This window comes from Acomys minous, assembly GCF_964271855.1.
Source record: "Acomys minous genome assembly, chromosome: 4".
Lineage (NCBI taxonomy): Eukaryota > Metazoa > Chordata > Mammalia > Rodentia > Muridae > Acomys > Acomys minous.
Genome location: NC_140486.1, coordinates 89,498,067 through 89,518,996, shown reverse-complemented (window position 1 = coordinate 89,518,996; position 20,930 = coordinate 89,498,067). Strand labels below are relative to the sequence as shown.

Genomic DNA, 20,930 nt, shown 5'->3' with positions numbered 1-20,930 from the left:
CTTGTGTCAGCCCATGATACTAATTTACATAATCTGAATGTGTGGAAAATGCTAATTTAATTTAACCAGGACAAATAATCTTTGCATATAATATTGTGTTCATCATCTAGCAGTGAATAAAGACCTTTGAAACTAATGTTTTATTATGGCTCATTTCACTGAAGCATGAACAAAAATGATGAGTTTATTTAATGCAGGGCTTCATCGCCATGGACCGTTTGGCTTAGGTCAAGAGGGGACACATCATAAACTCAGAAAATCGGATAGGCGATGAGAAAATCCCACTGCACAATCTTGAGTGAGAAACTTGGCCTTGCACACACCCCAGGAAGAGTGTTATATACATAACATGAGTCAGTGACTTGGCAAGTTCAGGAGAGCTTGCTCTAGAAGCTCAACGTGGCTTCCTCTGTACTTAGATATCTCTCGGAGTGTAACATCTGGAAGGGACCCGAGGGATCACCCAAGGAAAATGTAGCATTAACGATGCTTGCGATTATTTTAGTTGGTATATGGCTTGATGTATTTCATTTGCAAGAGCTAATATTTTATTTATTTGAATATGTGTGCATATAATTAAGAGAGGGAAGGAATACATCAGTGATTGAGGTTAATAAAACTCTAATATTTACCTGATGAACTAATCTTTTCTAAATCTAGTCATTGGCTTCTTATTAGATGTTCCAAATGTCAACAAACTCACTGTTTCATAATGCCCTCTAATGTTTATGGTGTTTCTTTTTTTTTTTTATTAGGCTGAAGAATGCCTCTCTTAAGTTAATGCTCTACTGGTGTCTTCAAGTAAATAAACAACAGACTGAGAAATAGGTGAAGTAGAATAGGATGCAAACGGTGTTGTAAATAAATATATTTGCTCTTGGATCTGACAGTTATTCAAATACACAGTGCCAGCTAAAGTCCCGACTCTGTCTCCAGGCTCTCCAGGGCTTTGCGGAGAGCATGGGTTCGAGTGTAAAGTGTCCCACTCTCTATGTGAGATGGAGACCCGGGTTATTCCAGGTGTGATCTGAGCTGTATACAATAGGAACTGTTGTTTCTCCATTTTGTACAGGAACTTCCAGTAACGCAGCCTAGAATGGATTAAGCTTTGGCAGGCACATCCCCATGTTGACTCATGCTACACTTACCCTCAACTAAAACCATCAGGCACAGTTTTTCATATATTTGGTATTAAGTCAAACCTTCCACATCCTGTGTTTGTACAGCTCATTTCTGGGCCCCAGTGTAAGACTTTACATTTATTCCTATTAACTTCTTTACGCTTGATTCTCCCCATTGTTCCAGATGGTTCTGTCATCGTATATACTGTCAACCTCTTCAATGCCTTGGCACTCATGGCTGATCAGCAGGCCACAGCCACTCATGTCAGTACTCAGCAGGATTGCATTAAAGCAAATGTTGAGGAAAAACTATTTCTGCATGCTTATATAGATGGAATGTTCGTTGGCAATATTCAGGCACAAGTTCTCACACAACTAATAATCTTCCTAGCATCATGTCATTCGGCAAAATGAGTATTTCGCTGCATATCCATGGGACACTATGGGGTGATACAATTTCTGATGTCCAGGAAGTTCCCCTGACACTTTGTGAATTCTTGTGGTTATAAAGGGCCTCAACCCTGTGCCACTAGCATTTAGATTTGGATAACATATTCTTGCAGGCAAAAGAAGCCTTGTACACTGCAAGATGTGTAGGGATTTCTACCCAGGAAAAGGCAGTAAAAACTCTCTCTCCGTCGCCTTTGCAGTAATGACAATCAGAAATGTCTCTACACACACCAACTTCCTTGGTGGACAAAGTGGCCTCTTCCCATTGAGACTCTGCATTCCTATGAGCTAATCTACCTATTGCATGGTTTTGTTAACCTTTTCACAGTATAATTACAGGTAAAGCTCACACACACAGAACTAACCACGGCTACACCAAGAATTAGATAGTAGCTGGTTTATAAAAAGATATGAATAATAAGAAAAATAACATGGCAAATAAATGGAAGGGGAATCATATAATCCTGAAGTTTAGAACAAAGGTTGGCTTAATACTAGATTAATTAATATTAAGATAGAATAATGACATTGAAGCTTTCACAAGAATTGTGTGACGTAAGAGGAAATGTTTATGGAGTTTGTACCTAGATGCTCATCAAAGTATGAGCTTGGACAGTAAAAAATATGGGGGCAGAATAGCTAACTGCTTGAAAATGGAAGACAAATAAATTTATGCATGCTAATCACACAGAATGTTCAACAGTGATCAGAATGACATGTTTTAAAACACGAGTGGCATGGGGAAGTATTTGGAGTGTCCTTATGTGAGAATATAACTATGTTATCTAGGCAGTGTGGGTATCAATTTTCCAAAGGATAAGTAGGTGTAGAAAACAGATTACACAACTAATAGTAATGGCAATGGGATTGTTACACAATTATTTATTATTTTTATCAATCTTTGTATTTTTGTGTTTCCAAAATATTCATCCTGAATTTATGAGCCCTGTGGCATGAGGCATTAATTGTAGAGCAGTGGTTTTCAACCTGTGGGTCATGACACCCTTAGGGAATCCATCAATTCTTTCACAGGGGTCACCTAAGACCACCAGAAAGCACAGGCATTTACATTACAATTTATAATGGTGGCAAGATCACAGTTCTGAAGTAGCAATGAAATAATTCAGTGGTTGGTGGGGTTCCCCACAACATGAGGAAGAGCATTAAAGGGTCACAACAGTAGGAAGGTTGAGAATCAACTGCTCCAGAGACTATGCCTCACGCTGGGCTAGGTGCTCTGAGAAGGACTCGTCGCACATCCATGGAAGGGTACACTGGCAGGCACGCTGCTTCAGAGGCGGCACTTGAAGAAAGGTAATGCTATTTGTAGACTGGGTCACTCAGTCTTAATAGGGAAATTTTCTGTGTATCTTTTTTTTTTTTTTCATAAAAATAAGAAGGCCTGATGTTCTGGCTGCATCCTATTCCTCACAGCCAGTGTTTCTCAGGTTTGAGGAAGCTGAAGAGTTATCTCAGACTTATCTGTCAGATAAATGACGATTCCTGGACTACACCTCCCAGGATTCTTCAGTGTGAGGTGGACTCAGGGGCCTTCATCTTTAGCAAGCTCTTCTGGCGATTCAGCTGGACAGAGGTGGTCCACAAAAACATATTTTGTGGTTTGGTTTAAATTCTTTTTATTTTTCTGCCTGAATTTTCAGTGATATCTTCTGGATGGTACAGGGAAGGAAGTTGATTTAGACTTTCACTGGTGTGTTCATAAACTGGCTTCTCAAAAAAAAAAGTTCATTTTAAAAGTACTTTCTAATATTGGTGTACCATTTCAAAGAGCCAACGGTCAGACCAGCTCACAGAAATTCTCTAAAGTTTAAAAATCGGTTCTGATAACCTGCTATCTCCAGTGCTATACAATATGTACTTTACTTAAAGGCTTTAAATACTTTGAAAATAGTTCATAGAAAACCATTATACCCACAAGAACTAAGAAAGACTTAGTGAGCAATAAGATAGCCTGACTCATTTCAAAGAAACAAATTTTGATTATATTAAGCAAAAGAGACAAAAAGCATTTATCCATATTTTCTATTTTTATTTTTCCTCCATGGCAACACTCCATAAAGAGCAGCACACTTGCTGAAATCCGCGAGAGCTCTAAGTTGGTTTCCTATGGATGGTGGACGTCAAGGAACCGAGCATCACAGGTTCCTCCTCCACCTCCACCCTCCGTGGTCCTCACCCTCTGGCTGTTGAAATGCCTTGGCCACTGATTCCATAGCATCCAGCCCTAAAACCGGCTCCTTCAACTTCTTCCTCAGCACTCGATTGAGACAATGTTGTCTGTAGAAAACCCACATCATATCTGTTTTATGTGTTCATGTTTGGGAGGTGGTTTTAAGCACAGGCTAGCAGTGCAGTTCTTTCGATATTTCCACTACACATATTTTTAAGAATACTGGGCCTGAAGCCTACGTAGTCAGCTGAGGCAAATTTACAGCTTTGCTTTTAAGAACCAAACTCCCTCAGGCTCCTGCTTCCTAAAGGTAAAACTGGAAAGGAAACGAACCCTGGCTTAAAGACAGACCTTATTTTATGAGTTATCAATTTTCTAGCTGGCACACAGTCCACTCGATACTGGGAGGATTTTTTTTTTTTTTTTTTTTACTCCCCATCTCAAATAAGCACTGAACTGCAAAAAATGTCCAGTCTGCATTCTGGCAAACAGCTCAGATTCCTGAAGATGAGGCACGGGACACAGTCTCAATAAATGAAGTCAAGGAAGCAGCAAAGATCTACAGTACAGGCTCATAGCGCAGATGTCTCTGCTGGTGCACGTATCAGTCTAGGCCTGAATTATATTTGCGTTACAGGATTGCTGCATCCTGGGCCTCTGATGGGGAGTCTCTTTCTTGTCTTTACGGTAGCTTTGTCAGGTGAATAGGCAACAACAATGTAGAACACTTGATTTCCTTTTAACTGCTTCGGTGACCCTGGAACCAGAGCTTATCAACCTCTCAAAAATGAGAAGAGCCAAAGAGCTCCCCGCCCCCTTTATTGGTAAAGTCAGCCTTCTCGATGGGAATTGACTGCGAGATGGGGTTAAAGGTTAACAGGGGATACTCTAGATTGCTGTGTGCTAGAAAACACAGTGAAGAGATGGGTCTTTCTCTGTACATATATTACAGCAATAAAATATTTAAAAAATGGACTCTAAAAATAAACCCCGCTGGGATAAACTTAGCTAATAAGCAGGTTAAAAACATTGGATTCATTTGACTTGCCCTGAGAAATCACAAACAAATAGATAAGATTAGATCCAGCTCCGCCTCATCTCTGTCTTTTTCTGAGTTTTATTTTGTTAGGAAGGCAAAGCATTTTCAGGAATAAATGAATATTCAGTTGCATGTTCTAAAATGCGACATTCACACATCTACTTGGGAGAGGTGCCTAACGTCAAAGATGTGTGTGTGTCTGTGTGTGTGTGTGTGTGTGTGTGTGTGTGTGTGTGTAGGGCCTCTTGTCCAAACGGACCATGGCACTTCCTCAAGAAGGAGAATTCGGTCCTCACAAACTGTCATTACTGCCGTATATGAAACCGGCCCTTTAGCAGATGGTCAGCACAGTTTTCAGCTTGCTGATAGCCTAATAAAAGACAGTCGCTCTTGAAAAATGGAGGACGGGAGGGCATGTACTTCTCAAGTTACACGACCCAAATGGAGTTAGCAGAATATAATTAAGAAAGGCATACGGCAGGCTGTCAGAAATGGGAACAGACTAGAGGAACTTGAGAGTTCTAAACATCAATATCAAAATGACCTTTGGAGTAGCAGGGGAGAAGAAAATCATTCTTTAAGCCATGGGAAAATATGCAGTGATGGAGCCGAGAATGGGAGTAGCATAGTATGGGACTATGGGTTTTGATCAAACGAAAACACAACTATGATTTCTTCTTAAAAATAAGATAAGGAATCTCTGGGAAGGCAGGTGGCTTTGTCAGGAAGGTCCCAGTTCTCTGCTATGCTTCTTAAAGTAAAATCTCCCCTGGTGATTTTTTGGAAGTTACAAACTGAAACCCAGATTCCGCAGTCCACAAAGGGAGGGCTCTGGGTTTTCGCTCACCTTTCTCTTTCTTCCTTCATTTTTTCCAGCTCTTCTTCCCCCAGGTTTCTGGGCTTCAGAGGACCTTTCTGCTCAGCCTTCCCACCCCTGTCATCTTTCTTCTTTCCGAACCTGGAGAGGAAGGACAAAATTCATAACCTGCATTGTTTTCTTTGGCAAATGTAAGATATGTATGATACAAGCTCCATCCACTATAACTCTTTATTCGAAATAATGCAAGAACCCTGGCATAAAACAGAGGGAAAATAAGATCATGAAAACAGGGAAATAATACAGTAGCTGAATCCTTTTCTCTCCTTTTTTTTTTTTTCCATTCACATGGGATTAGACCTTGTCTACCTTGTGTGCTATTCTTTTTTTTTTTTCCAGGTCACACTTACCCTACAATTCATCCCCTGGTTCCCAAGCTGCTCTAGATTAGTGTACTTAGCACATCTGCCACATCTGCAGCTAAGAGCACATAGCAGCAACCGTGGTACATTACAAGAGCATCACGTTTCTTCAGCATGTGTAGAAAAATGAAACCTGTACATTTGAAATATAAGAAGGTGGTGACTGAGCTATTACTACGACCTGTCCTTAATGTGACAGGTGACATGAACGAAATGATCAGGGGAAAGTCCTTCCATGAGGCACACTCTTCAGCGTAGGCAGAATCTTCTTAAATCTTTTTACCTTTAAGTATTTTCCTCCTTTTATTAAATAGCAGACAATTTTAACCATTTGTGTTATCTCCTATATATTACTTGTCTGCCTGCTTGTCCATCTGTCTATGCATCTGTTTGTCTGTCTGTCTGTCCATCCACCCGCCAGTCTGCCCATCTAACTATTTCAACCTGGGAGTTCTTACAAGTAGCTGTGCTTAGGTTAGCTTTTCTTCCCCTTCCCCTCGGATATACACATAGGAAATTAGAATCTTTTTACATGAAGAAGCGACATAACATTTAAAGATGGTCTTATAGTCTCTTCAACTAGAATAACAATTTTCTTCCAATTCGCAAGTGAGCTCTTGCTTATGCCTTCTTTGGAATTCCTCTTGGGTTGTGCTTCAGTCCTGGCAGATGCTGTTACCAGGGAGTAGCTGAGTTTCGCACCCGGGAGGCCCCTGGCTCAGGTTAATAAGCCTACTGCAAGCTTGGCATAGGCTGAAGAACCCAACCAGTCCTGATTCTTCTCCCTACTTTTCAACTTATACTTTCAGTTAACAAGTCTTTTCTCACAAACTCCCCTCACCCACCCTCATCGATTACTATATATCTTTCTTCGTTCAGTCTTTCCTGGGACATTGATCAATTGTCAGCTTTAGTTTAATTAGTTAGCTCTAAGGTCCTATATCCATATAGTGGAGATATATATATATATATATATATATATATATATATATATATATATATATATATATATAATTAAAATTTATAAATTATAAGATATATTTGATATATAATATATATAATATTTTGGATTTTATACAATGCATTTTGATCATATCCACTCCCAACTCCTTCCTCTAACACCTTCCAGATACCCCAGCTCCCTACCCTTCATCTTCATTTATTTTTATAACTCATGGATTCTAATTAGTGCTGTTCATAAACTCGTAGGTATGTGGTGACCCACTGGAGAGTGATCAACAAACCAGGAGCCACACTCTTAAAGAAAACTGTTTCTCCTTTTAGAAGCCACCAACTGTCTATGGGTTCAGGTCCTCAGTTAAGGGTGTGGCTCACAAACTCCTCTTCCCTTCCCACTAGGACACTGATTGCCTTGATTTTGTTCAGATCTTATGTAGGTAACCACAACTGCCGTGAATTCATGAGCTCAGTGGTGCTGCCTCACTCCAGCTCTCCCCAACCCGTGGCTCTTACAGTCTTTCTGCCTACCCTTCCATGACGTTCCCTGAGCCTCATGGGGGTCGTGTGAGACAGGTGTCCCATTTGTGGCTCGGGGCTCTACTGATTCTTATTCTCTGTTCTTTCGTCCCTCCTCTTTCTTTCTACTCTGTTCCATTTCTGAATTCATTACTGCTCTTCACTGAAGATATGACCTGCTCATTTATAGAAGTAGCTAGGAAACCAAGGGGGAAAAAAAAAACCAGGCCAAAATATAAGAACGTCAACTTTCAAATATAACTCAGATTTGCTGATATATTCAAGACCTTGGCGCAACCTACAGAGCAGGAGCTATCTAAATAAAGTTTCCATGAATAGACTCTGTAGCTTTCTAGACGGTATTCAAGAGGCTTGGAGGTCATTCTTACTCTAAATGTATTCACGGGAGAAGTTAGCACCTTCGTACATCACAGAGATAAATAATTCTCTCAAGAGACCATTGAATATAATAACATTTGGACAGAAAATTCAGGACGCTGGGGAGCCAGGGTGGAAGGGTGCCTTGGCAAGGCAATGAGAGCAGAATGTTACCGAACCAATAAGCTTGCTCCCCTCCACCCATGTCCTGTATTTTATTAAAAATTTGGAGGTTTTGGATTTTCTGAGATAAAAGCAGACTTGTGTTTGAAGGGTCAAAGTAACCTAGACTCTGTTTAGCTTCATGGCTCTCACCACACCCCAGGCATAGTTTTCCTTTGGTATCTAAACTATTTTACTCAAATTGCAGTTCGTAATAGCTAGCTTGGCTCCCACCACACCACGTCTGTTTTACTGTTAGTTTTAACTTCTGCAAAGTATTTTTTTTTTAAATCAAGAACTGTCCATTAAACCAGCCAGCTCCACAACTATTTTAAATATTTCATTTAAAGTCCACTTTCTTTAAGTTTTCTACCCAAGAAGAAAGACAGAAAAAGCTGCAAAAAAAAAAAAAAATCCACTCACTAGAGTATAGGTTACAGATCACCTTGTTTCGTGGGGTCTCGGGCGGTTTGGGAACAGAATTAGGAGATAATGATCATGAGGGGGGCCCACCTTGTTAAAAGGAAGCAACTGAAACCCACAGAGGTGACTTGCATTTCATCTGTGATCACACTGACTTCTCTTTCCAGCTTGGCTGTCAGATGGCTCCATCTTCAGTGGCAGAGGGAGCAGCAGGGCTTGGGCCTCAAGGAGGAGAGCATCAGTTTGCCATTTCCTTTCCAAAGCATCCCTATGGGAGGTCGTTTCACAGCATCCTTTCTTAACCCAAGATACAGAAAGGAGAGTCTGCGAGGTTCATCTCCCCATTAGCTATTTTGTGAGGAGAGTCACGAGGCCCTGGACTGGCCAGGATGGCTGCTGCTTTGCATGCTGGAGGCTTGGAACAGCCCTTGCATTCCAGGCTTCCCTTGTTGCCTTAGAAATCTGAGAGTGGGTCGTTCTGGGCCAGGTGCCTCAAGGAAACTGCTTATAGGTTAGCCTGCCTTTGTAGAAAGGATACTTTGCTGAAACATTCTGAGCACACATGTGGTTTCGATCAATAAAATTTTATTTTACATGTACCCAGGTAGTCTGTTTAAAGAATCCTATGATGGATCATTTTGTAAAGTGGAAAAATCACCTTTCAACATATTCTTTGTGGAAATTTACATTTTCATGAATAAGTTTGCTTCAAACACCTGACCCTGTTCATTTCTATAGAGGTTACATAGAACAGCTTTGTGGGAAACTTCTGTCTCCTCTCTCCCTTCCTGCCTCTCTCCTTCCTCCCTCCCTCCCTCCCTCCCTCTCTCCCTCCCTCCCTCCCTCCCTTCCTCTTTTTCTTTCTTTCTTCTTTCTTTCTTTCTTTCTTTCTTTCTTTCTTTCTTTCTTTCTTCTTTCCCCCTCTCCTTTCCTCTTTATCTTTCTTCCCCCCTTTATACCTTCCTTTCACTTATTCCTTTAAAAATGTTTATTCGACATCTATTATGTGTCAGATATTATAAACATTGGCTATCCGTACATACCAGTTTGAGATACACAACCATCCACTAACCACATGGAGCTTGCATTCTAAGGGAGAAGGCAGCCGTCAAGCGGGAGTAACTGGATATTCACAAGCTGTGAGACGTTAAGAAGGTTGTTTGGAGGGACCTGGTCATCAGCTAGAACATGCCTTGCTGTTTATCTGAGAGTGCACATTTAGGAGGTTTAGCAAGCAGAATAGGTCGAAAGCTTTGGAGTGGTTGAAGCAGCACATGCCAAGACTGTGAGGTTGGGGGAGGCTTGGTGCTTCCAGTCAGTAAAAAGGGTGGCTGAAGCCAAGAGCCACTCTCATGGGATGTGGGTAGAAAAGCAAGTTCTGATAGGAGCCTGGAGTGGAGTGTAGGAGCCAGGGAGGGCATGCTTGGTATTGAGTAACAAGGGGCACAGACTTTCTAGTGAAAAAGACGGTGGACTGAGAGAAGAGTCATGGAAACAGAGGAGTAGACACATCCTTTGGGCAGAAGTGACGGCAGAGTGTGAGGTGCATCTTCAAAAGAGCATCCTGGTTGGTGAAGCACAAAGCAGCAAGAAAACAGCAAAGCAGGCAAATGAATTGGATTGCTTATGATGGCTGTGGAGAGTCGTGGGAGGTGAACGGCGTGGCTGGAGAAGTGGGCCCTGAGAGAAGACAGTGATTTGGAACTGGCGGGTCAACGGAGAAGGAGTAAAAGTTCGAGTTTAAACAAGATTTCATTTCCTCTATATTTATTTCTAAAATTCATGCATATTAATGTGTAGGGGGCACGTGCATAATGTGTACGCAGAGGTCAGGGGACAATATGTGGGGAGCTGGTTCTCTCTTTGCACCGTATAGGATCTTGGGATTAAACTCGGTCATCAGGGTTGGTGGTGAGCGCATTACACGCCGAGCTGTACTGCTAGCCCTACACATGATCTTGGTACACTGTCAAGAAACCTAAGCAAACAGCCTCGGTACCAAGTCTGAGGAACTGCGGCATCTAAAGGTTTTATAGCGGAGGGAAGCAGATGAAAGAATGAAAAGAAAAACAGATAAAAGAAGAATATCAGGGAAGCATGTTTGTAAAAGTATCTGATGACTGCAGCTGGGGAGCATACAGTCAACAGATGGAAATGCTACTTAGCAGTCCGGTGAGCTGTAGACTGACGAGCGTTCCCAGCCTGGGCAAGGTACAGCGGAAAGTTGCGAGCATGAGTGAGGCGGCAGCAGGTTCTAGCACCGAGAGCCTATACAGCGATGTCAGGAAGCTGAGCTGGCAGGGCAGGAGCTCACGTGGAGGAGGATGTTGGGGAAGGAGTTTGAAAAGGGATTTATAGTGGGGAAACTTGGCTTGCTTGTAGGAAAAATGAAACAGAGGAAGGGCAAGTTGGAGATGGAGGAGACAAGAGACTAAGGGACTTTTTTTTTTTTGCCTATGTTTTGTTTTGTCTTGGGTTTGTTATTTTTTGTTTTGTTTTGTTTTTTGTTTTTTCTTTCTTTCTTACTTTCTTTTTTTGTAAACTGTTAAATGTGACATTTCACATCAAGTGTTTTTAAATGCACAGTTTAGTGCCACTAAGTATCACGATTTCATTGTGCCACTATTCCCATCATCCTTCCTTCAACGTTTCTCTATTTAAAGTGAAACTCCCTCTCTTTCTCTCTCTCACCTCTGTTTCTATGAACATCACTCATGACTATTTTAGGTACTCCAGAGAAGCCCGATCACATTCTAACTGTCCTTGTGTGTGTCTTACTTCAGTTTGCATAAGCTCCTCAAGACTCACCTACGTCGTAGAATACAACAGAATCTCACTTCTTTTAAATGCCAAATATGGCTGGTGAGATGGCTCAGCTGGTGAAGGCACTTGCCATAAAGCCTGACAACCTGAGACCAACCCTTGGGACTCACACAGCAGAAGAAGAGTCTTCACTCCCACAATTTGTCCTCTGATTTACACATATATGGGTGCTACACACACACACACACACACACACACACACACACACACACACACACACACACATAATAGAAGCACTTAAAATAAATAAAGGTCACATAATAGTCATAGACCATATTTGTCTCAGCCACTCAACCGTCAATGCCATATAGGCATGCTCACGTTTTTGCCTGTTGTGCACAATGCTGTTGTGAGCATTGGTGCAGGAGAATTAGCATCCTCAGTAAGGGGGGGGGGGGCAACAGAAACACAAAGCTGCCCTAGAAAGGCGAGGCTTAGGATGAGGGAGGAGCTACAAAGAACAGCAGTTGGGGAATAAATTAATCCAATCACACAGTTATGAACGGGTAGGCAGAGGTTTTCATAGATGATTTAACAGTTAATATAACATAATATGCATGAGAGAAATAGGCTTTTGACCCAGAAAATACAAATTCTTGGTGAAATTTAAATAATCACAGGTGAAATTATACAATGGAGAAGAAAACCTCAGAAAGAGTCATAGGAAAACACCAGAATTAGACCTAACTAAGGGAGCTATTTTGTCTGGGTAGGGAACCTCCAAAACTTCATGTAGAAAAGTAGAATGTGGTAATGTTACAACCATACATCCACACACCTGTTCATGAATGAGCACTCACTACACATCACACCCAGGTGGGTCCTACCTTTGACACTGTCAGTGCATTGGGCCTCATTCATAGCTATCTTGGTCTGCACGTGGTCCATGGGTCACAGACTGGACACTTCTTCAACTTTGCAAAGGGAGTGACCAACCAATGTCTCCTGCTACTCTTTCTCAATATAGCTAACTAGGCAACCTTGAGTACCTTGTTTCCTGTAGGGTAAAGATTTTAATATGATTTTTGGTAGTTATCTCTGTTTCCAGTCCTTTCCGAGTGTCTTCTAGAAAATGGAGACTTCCAAATTCTTCTTGGTTTCTGAACACCTTGAGGAATGGATTACGTTCACAGTGGGTATGGCTCTAGCCCTGGTATTTTTTGTGCCCTCTCTCATATAGCTGATTCTGCCACGTTCGGCACAGACGTTTTCTCCTAGATTTCATTGAGAAGGTAATGCAGCTATTGTCCTCTACCTCCACTGAGCACACAATCCATGACGGCGATCCTGAACGATGGCTTCTGAGGACTGAAAAAGCCAGGCAAAAGCAATGCCCAACACTCCTGCCCTAAATCAGATGCACTTATGAATCCAAAGGGAGGCAACAGGAACAGCTTTCTCCTGCTGCAATCAGGAGAGATCTGTGGGCACCAATGATGTCTTAGAAAAGGCCACCGAAGCTGGTCATCCATGATATTAAAATTAGAAGCATGGATCAGTGTCAGATGTTAAAAAAACACAAACTTCACAGTCATTATGTTTTCTGAATTTGGATAATGGCCCTTCTACCCCATTACTATCTGTTTTCAAACTATGCCTGGTATTTCCTCATCATTTTATAAATTATACAGTTTGAAAAAGCTCAAGCTAAGGATGAGGGCAGAGAAGTTCACAGGCCTTTGACTACTATCTCCATAGTCTATTGTGAAATCCACCCTTAAAAGGTTTCTGTTGTCTGATTTATTCCAAAACGGGCTCTAAATTAGCATACGTATATGCTGATGAAAACTCCCATGTATTATAATCCCACATGGCTTTGTGCACTTCAGCTATTGCTTCCCTCTAAAATGTATGTCACAAAGGTCTTAGCTCATTTAGCTCACATAGTTCCCATTGTACTGGAGAGTTAATGAATCTGATAAAAATTCAGTGAAAATTGACCAATTAGTCCCCTGCCCCTATTGTTTTGGCCACCTAGAAGTCATTACCTACTTTTGTGTTAATATTATGAAAGGAATAATTCACTCTTTTGTTTGTTACAAGGCGATCTTGATTAAAGAGAAAATATTGGGATCTTATTTGGACTTCATGTGGCTATCACTGTGATGGTGTCACAGACTGAATGTGGCCCTGTCCCACCGAGATGCTGGAAGTCAGTTTCCACTGGGTTAGGATTGGGAGCTGGTGGGAGCCTTCAGAGGCGGTGTACCTAGCACAAAGTAATTAGACCATGGGTGGTACCATTTCACGAACAGACTAGTGTCTTTTCTAAGAGATTAGGTTACTTCTCTTGTGACTGGATTAGCTCTCTTGAGGGTAAAATGGGTCTCAAGGGACTGAACAAATTAGTCTCTGTTCTCTCTTTCTCTTCACACTCACACCACTTCTTATTTCTGCATCTCTGCCATGACATGACACAGCACATGCCTTTGGTTCTCTCAATGTGTAATCTGAAGAAACTTTATTTCTTTTGGAATGACCTAGCCTTGAGTATCTTTGTTATAGCAATGAAAAGCAGTTGAAGATATATTACTAAATTCCTATGACACTTAAGGAGGAAGGTGAAATACTATTCATCCCAGAATGCTTTTCAGAACATAAAGGCTGTATTTAAAGTCTGTTTATCTAGTTTATGGCATGCAAAAATAGGTACGGGTTAGTTTTCTAGGATGTCCACACAAGCAAAAGCTGAGTTGATACTTGAATGGCTAAAGAAAAAGAATATTAAAATCTTTCTTGAGTTGGGAAGATGGCTCAGTGGGTTAAAGTGCTTGTTATTCAAGTCAGGGACCTGAGTTTGGGTCCGTAACAGCTACATAAACAGCCAGGTGGGGATGGTGGAGCGTGCCTGTAATCTCAGCAGTGGGAAAGTAGAGCCAGTAGGATCTCTGGGAGATACACGCACACACATGCACGCACGTCTCTCTTGTTAGTCTTAAGATAGAGCAGTTGAAATCTTGAAATTAAAAATTGAAATCAAAATGTTAATTCTAGAGCTGTTGTTTAGACATTCCTCTCAGTTAAGGTTAGGCTTCTAAGAGACTGACAAGTTGTGTTAAAACAACAAACGTTTTTAATCCCATGAATACGCTTACTTCTACCCTTAAGGCTAAGTCCTGCCCCCAACCTTAAGCATCAACTTTTTCCTGCATCTACTTACTTCTGTGGTGTGACTGTTCCGTGTCAGTAGGAGGAAGGGAGCGCATCACAGCAACCTTTCATTCCAGAGCAGGGAATCATCAGACCCCAAATATGTTGTTGTTTATTTTGGGGCTTAAAAAGCAGGGCGGTCTTTCACCACTGTAGGACTGCTGCCTAAGTGGCTCAGACAGCTGCTGGGCAGAGACTCCGCTCAGGCTACATTCAGCTGCTGGGAGTCCTTGAGCTAATTTGCTTTCCCCATTTGAGGGGCTAGAAAATGTGATGTGTTTGGAAAACACTGAATACATTAAGAAAATCCTAAAGAGTTTGGGAAGTGAAGCAAACATGTACCACCAACAACCGACACTCTTGAACACAAAGGCAAGAGAACCAGAGCAAGGTTGAGTCCTAGGAGCCAGAGAAAGGGCTTGTCAACCACAAGACAGTACTGCTGCTGATCGTCTTTGTAACACATGCAAACTAGACTCTGAGGTTATTAACTCAGCACTTAGAGGTTAAATAAAAGGAAAAAGAAGATTTATGAGAAGGAGGCCAGAAATGAAAATAAGCGTGAATGAGTGAGCAAGAAAGGTAAAGATACTAATACGGTCTGATTTTCAGATTCACAGAGGGACTCTACAAAGCTTATTAGCTGTCACTGCCACCCTGGGCTTTCCGCTGCTTTCCCTCTCCGAGCTTTCCAGAAGAAACTGTTCTCCAGGAACGCAGTGAACTTTGATTAATTGCTTTCATGCACTTGCACTGGTTTCAAGACATGGTAGGTAGGGGCCTCAGTGACTCAGACTAAACACTTCTGATTTCTGGGAAATACATTTAACATGAAAGAAATGCATTAAAGAAATAGATCTTTTTGCATTATAATGTTCTCTTAATAGTTAGAAAGGCTTTTCTGTTTATTAAATGTTTACTTATTGTAATGTAGTGGAATTGTACGCATCTCTTCTTCTGTTTCATCATTTTTAACTGGATTTTTGAAGACTGGCTGAATAAGTTGACACAACGGGTAGCCTGTACATAAAACCCTAACTCTAATTCAAACTTGCCATGCGGCAGGAAGTCAGATGTCAGTCAGCGGTAGATGTTCTTTTCTCACGTGTGCTCTTTCTTCCTCCTTCCTTCCATTTTCGCTACTTCCTTTGCCAAATCCAAAATACAGGAAAGAAAGCCGGTTTTGAGAGCAAATTCCACCTGATTCTTAACCTTTCTCTGTCAGCTGTGTGAGGTTCCACACCTTTGCTAGCCTTCCCAGGCCCAGTCTGTTGGAGTGCAATGCACTCTGACCACAGGTTCATCCGGCAGACGGAAAGGCCCCTGAAAGCTGCCAGGCCCAGGCCTGTGGGGTCAGCTTAGCTCAGCCAACTGCCTGGGAAGGGAAAACCTAACTCTTGTCAAAGAACTCAAGTTCTGGGAGGAATACTTACAAATGTTTATGGAAGTTGGGGGTTTTTAACCTACAAGCGTTATATCAAATGTAAACACAAACAAAAGCCCAATAGCAGGAATTAACACACACATCATTTGCCTATGATTCCCTTGTCAGAAAGAACAGATGACAGTGCCTAAGTTAGAAGTAAAGAACAAATGGACAGTTGGGAAAACGGGCTCATCTGAGTGTGCTCACTCACAATGACGACGCAAAGGACCATTTTAAAGGGAATCCTGAATGCTGTCACTCCATCTTCAGATGCTAAGAAGGGTAGATTTCCTTCATACACACCAAGAAAGAGTAAATGATGGAACTGCAGACCCAGTCTAGTGAGAGCCAAACTTGGCTTTATAACTCTGATTAAGCAACAAAAAAGATTATCACTGTGATGCCCAAATTAGCATCTTTTCTCTAGCATGTAGAATTAATTAGTCCATGTAGGACAAAAGCTGAATTCATACTTATCTGAGGCTTAAAATTAAGAACACAGTGTTAACTCTATTGCTCATTTAATGTTCTGTATACTCTAAACCTTTTGCATGTTGCATACTGGAATGTTCATATTCCTCTTGCTTTTACTATATAAAACCTTCCTTGAAAAGACAATGAGAACTTTTCAGATTTCCCTCCTCATCCTGGAGGTGGGAAACTTTTCCATTGTGCCATAAAAAAAATTCTAAAATTATGTGGATTTTTTTTGTCTCTCATTTATTGTATAAATACAAAAGAAGCTAAGTAATTAATGCATGATAGAGCTGGTAAGAGTCTCAGACAATGGGAGGAGTGATTATACTGGCTGGTAATAAGTGATACTAAGTTTGAAACTTTCCTTAAAGGGTGAAAGCTCTCCTTAACTTTAGTTTAATTTTTTTTTCTGAAAAGAAAAGGCAATTTTGATTACTGTAGAATTATTTGGGCTATTTTCTGAGAGATGGCCATTCCCTAGAACTCCTATTTATTGCTTTGATGGGGGAGGGGGCCATAACATTTTGCTGACACAAACAGGTTTGTGCAGGGATATTTAACTTTAATCAAGACTGGGTGGAGAGTGGATTCAGAGAGGAACTCTCGAGAGTGATACGAACCACCACACATGAAATAAGGCACACTTAGAACCGTTGCTCCCACATGAACTATTCAAGGCATGGGGCTGGCCTCTCACATATTTCTGATGTTCTCATTCAACAAGCACGTGAGGAGCACCTTCTTTGGTCAGCTCCTCCAGGAGGTGCGGTGAATAGAAGCAAGGTAGTTAAATATGGTTTCCACCCTCATCGTTAGTGATGTATGCACCGTAGAAGACAGGCTCGGGATAGCAAGAAAGGTCATTCTTAGAGACTTTTGTAACATTCTCTATTTCAAAGGAAGGATCAAGGGACTCCTCCTCACCCAGTCAACCAACCTGAAAGCTCCCAGTGTCAAAGGCACCCCGAGAACCCACAGTCCACCACCTAACTGACTTTAGGTATCACAGCACGCTGGCTACAGCTACCATGTCCACAGCCTCAACAAGACCAGATGGACTCAGACACTTCTCCAGCCCCTCTCTGCCAAATTTTCAAAGTTTACAAACCGTCCATTTCCACAAATTCCATAGTTTCTCTGCGGTCTGAGAGGTTTGGTATCTATGAGTAAGATGCAAAGAGTCACTATTCCAGGCAGAGCTACTGTTAATTCAGTCATTAATTGGCACAGTTAGCATCGTGCGCATCTGCATCTCCAGATCTCACGCAGAAGGGGTGAGCCCAGAATAGCAATGACTAAATGCCCATCAAGAGATCAATACTGTTTCCCTTTGTCCAGAGGGCCCCGGACAATAATTTTCCATAGGGATAGATTTCCTATGGGATTCTAATTTTATGAGAGTGGATATAATTCTGTTCTCCACTTGTGGGTCACTAAAGAATCTATACCAAAGACCAGATGACAATGACAACGGCATTTCTGACAAAGTTTTTGCAATCAGCAGTACTTCGCAAAGAAATCGCAAGGAATGCACAATCACAAAAGTGTGCTTTCGCCTGGAAATGCCTGGTGGCTTAGCACAGTGATGATTTACAATTTGGCCAACAGAATCAGAGATTGATTTATAGTCTGTCCCAAGCATCAGGCTTCCATTTGCTTGTCCACTAGACTGTGAAACTACTATTCTGCTTTGTAAGTATGTTTTCTTGTCCCTCCCCTTCCTGTAGCAATGGCTAATTTTTCCTTTCTTCAATACCACAGATGAATAATTCCTGAAGATTCCTGATGTTGTTCTACAGCACAAAATGGCTGCCTATGTGCTCAGGGAATAACAAAAGAGAGCCGTGGTAGAGATGGCATGTATTGGTAATGAACTGCTCGGTCCAATAAAACATGTAATTAAGTAAACCAGAGGTCTGAGCCTAGAGCGAAACATCGCAATGGGTTTCAGCATCTATTCTTTAAAATACAGGTTACTTTCCATCCCTTCAATTCTTCACCTCTGGGGCTATTTTAAAAATATCAGATCTATTTGTGAGCTTATCGCATAAATGGACGGTGTCAAGAACTCTACACCTTTTTTGCCTATCTATGTGTTTATGCAGGTGGCAGGGTACTTTATACTCCATTAGACTGAGTTTCGGAATGGCTCTGGATGGCCGCTGCAGGGCCACTCTGGCGGGCCACTCTGATGAGGGTTGGGATGACAACTGTCAGGCAGAGCATCTACAGCCTGTATTATTTAGCTTTGGATTTAATGCTTCTGGTCTCCCATGTTTGTAGGCTCTACAAACGTCACCACCTAATATTGAAGCCACTTCCAATACTAATCTTTTTTATAAACAGTAGTCATATTTGATTCTGTAGGAGCCCAACGGTATTTGTGCTTTTCATTTTGGAAGTTTATTTGGAAAGACAAGCCAATATATTTTTTTTTCAAGTGTGACTAAGCCGGTGTCATTCATCTTGCACCGGTCCTCCCTCTGCCTAGGACCTGCCCTATTGAGCTTCGGGTGCTCGCTAATCCAGTCACTCCAGTGATGGAAGAGTCAGTTTGGGTAAAGGAACAATAAATCCCACCATTATCTCAGCTCTGTAAAAGTAAGATTTGAGTGTATTAGTGAAAAAGGAGCAGAGAAAGAACCAGCACTGTGCAACGTGACAGTGGAACTCTGAGCAAAGCCCTTTCATACATTTATCAGGTTAACAGGAGGAGGCTGGCTCCAAATGGCCCAGAGTCATGAAGCTCAGAGCAGGAGACGGATGAGCACTAACGTCAATCTCTCTTCAACGATGACTATTTTATAAGGCAAAAAGATTGAGGTATTTCATACGCCATTCAAAATATGAAATGCCATTAAGAACCCACATATAACCCATAAAAGTATGGCTTAGTTATTTACTTTTATACATATGTATTGAATCTATATTGGTTTCTGTGAAAAATATACATGTAATATTGATCTTATGCAGGTACCAATATATATCAAAAATACATTTTAAAGATTTACTTGTTTGACTCTGTGAATGTAGATGTTTTACCTGCATGTATGTCTGTGCGCCATGAGGCCTCTCTAGGCCAGAAGAAGATGTTGGATTTGCTAGAAGTAAAGTTACAGACTGCTATGAGGCCATGTGTGTGTTCTAAGATACAAACTCAGGTCCTCTGCAAGAGCAGCCAGCACTCCTAACTGCTGGGCCATTTCTCTAGACCCCCCTCAAAAGTAAAACACACACACACACACACACACACACACACACACACACACACACACACACACACATCTCAGAGCTGCAGGCACCTTTGATAGTGTATTTTTCTATCCCCCAAAAGCTCAGAGAGTCAAGTGACTCATCTAAGGACACACTGATATTTGAGAGCAAACAAAGACTTGAATCCCTTGATTCAGCCAAAGTGCCCTTCTCTCAGCATTGTTTCACAGTGACTTGTACATATGCCATCAATTATTAACCTGAAATTTTGACACCTTGAAAAGGAACCCTTTCCACAAAAGTCTTTTTTTTTTTTTAAAGTCTCAACTGCCCTGCAGTGGACTTTTTATGACAAAGTCCAATTTAGTGCCTACTGGGCCAACCATAGCAGGGTAACTAACTCGAGGGCCTGATACCGGTCCCATTATCTTAAGCTCTCCTTTTACTGACAACTCACCTTTGTCTGCAGGCAGACCCTTATTATATGCCATCTGATCAGATCAGGCCGCCAAGAAACAATCCCTCGATTATTTAGCTCAATTGGTTAGAACACTGTGGTAATAGGGTCAAGGTCATGGGTTGACTCCCTTGTGTGGACCAGCTATCTTGGCCTGACTCCATAACCACAGCCTCTATTCCCAGTCCCAGACAATTTTACAAATGTGTGCCAGTGGTCAAAAGGGCACTTGCCAAGAAAATGTGGGCAAAGCAGCATAAATCCGTCATTTACCACGGAAAAACACCTCAATGCCAGCTTTGTTAAATACACATGGGCTGACAGTAACATTTCCACAGGTGAAAGACAAGAGAGGCAGGACATTATTCTAGATTTTATGAGGCCAGAGAACTGTAAATCTAGAGTTTTAGAAGTACTTCTTAGAAAATATGAAACTGTGGTAGAAATTCCAGCAAGTTTTTGAGATTTACATGAGCCAGTTATTTCCACCAGCCTCAAAAAATGTGGGAAAAAGAAAGTTAGAAAAAGTGGTTTTACTCTTGTGGAAGGTTTTGATTTTTTTTATTATTATTTTGTTCAGGTTTTCTTTGAAAATAATAGTCTGTGGCCCAAATGTAAGTAATCTGTGACCCAAATTCAGTGTATAGGATCCTTGTTTGCAAATGTTGTGCATCTAAGGATTACTGTATCAACATGTGCATTTTAATTAATTTAGCTATCTTAACTATAATAGTCTCAAAATTCATGGACAAGTATTTACTTGCTTACACCACAGCTAGAGATATCAGACACAAGCTGATGAAGGATGTGAACCTCTCGTGGTCCCCATGGTGTCCTAAAGCAGAGGGTCACGTGGGCTGCAACGGTTGGGTCCTTTTTAGACGAGGCAGAACGGCGTCATGATT

General features: G+C 41.4%; 1 protein-coding gene across 3 annotated transcripts in view; it reads right to left on the bottom strand.

Moving 5' to 3' along the window:
• PARD3B (par-3 family cell polarity regulator beta) overlaps positions 1-20,930 on the bottom strand; it is a 982,300-nt gene that overhangs the window by 188,409 nt on the left and 772,961 nt on the right. For all 3 annotated transcript variants that reach the window (XM_084778917.1, XM_084778918.1, XM_084778919.1), the window contains one exon: positions 5,649-5,759. In XM_084778917.1, coding sequence (XP_084635043.1) covers positions 5,649-5,759 — 111 coding nt within the window. The remainder of the gene's footprint in view (positions 1-5,648; positions 5,760-20,930) is intronic.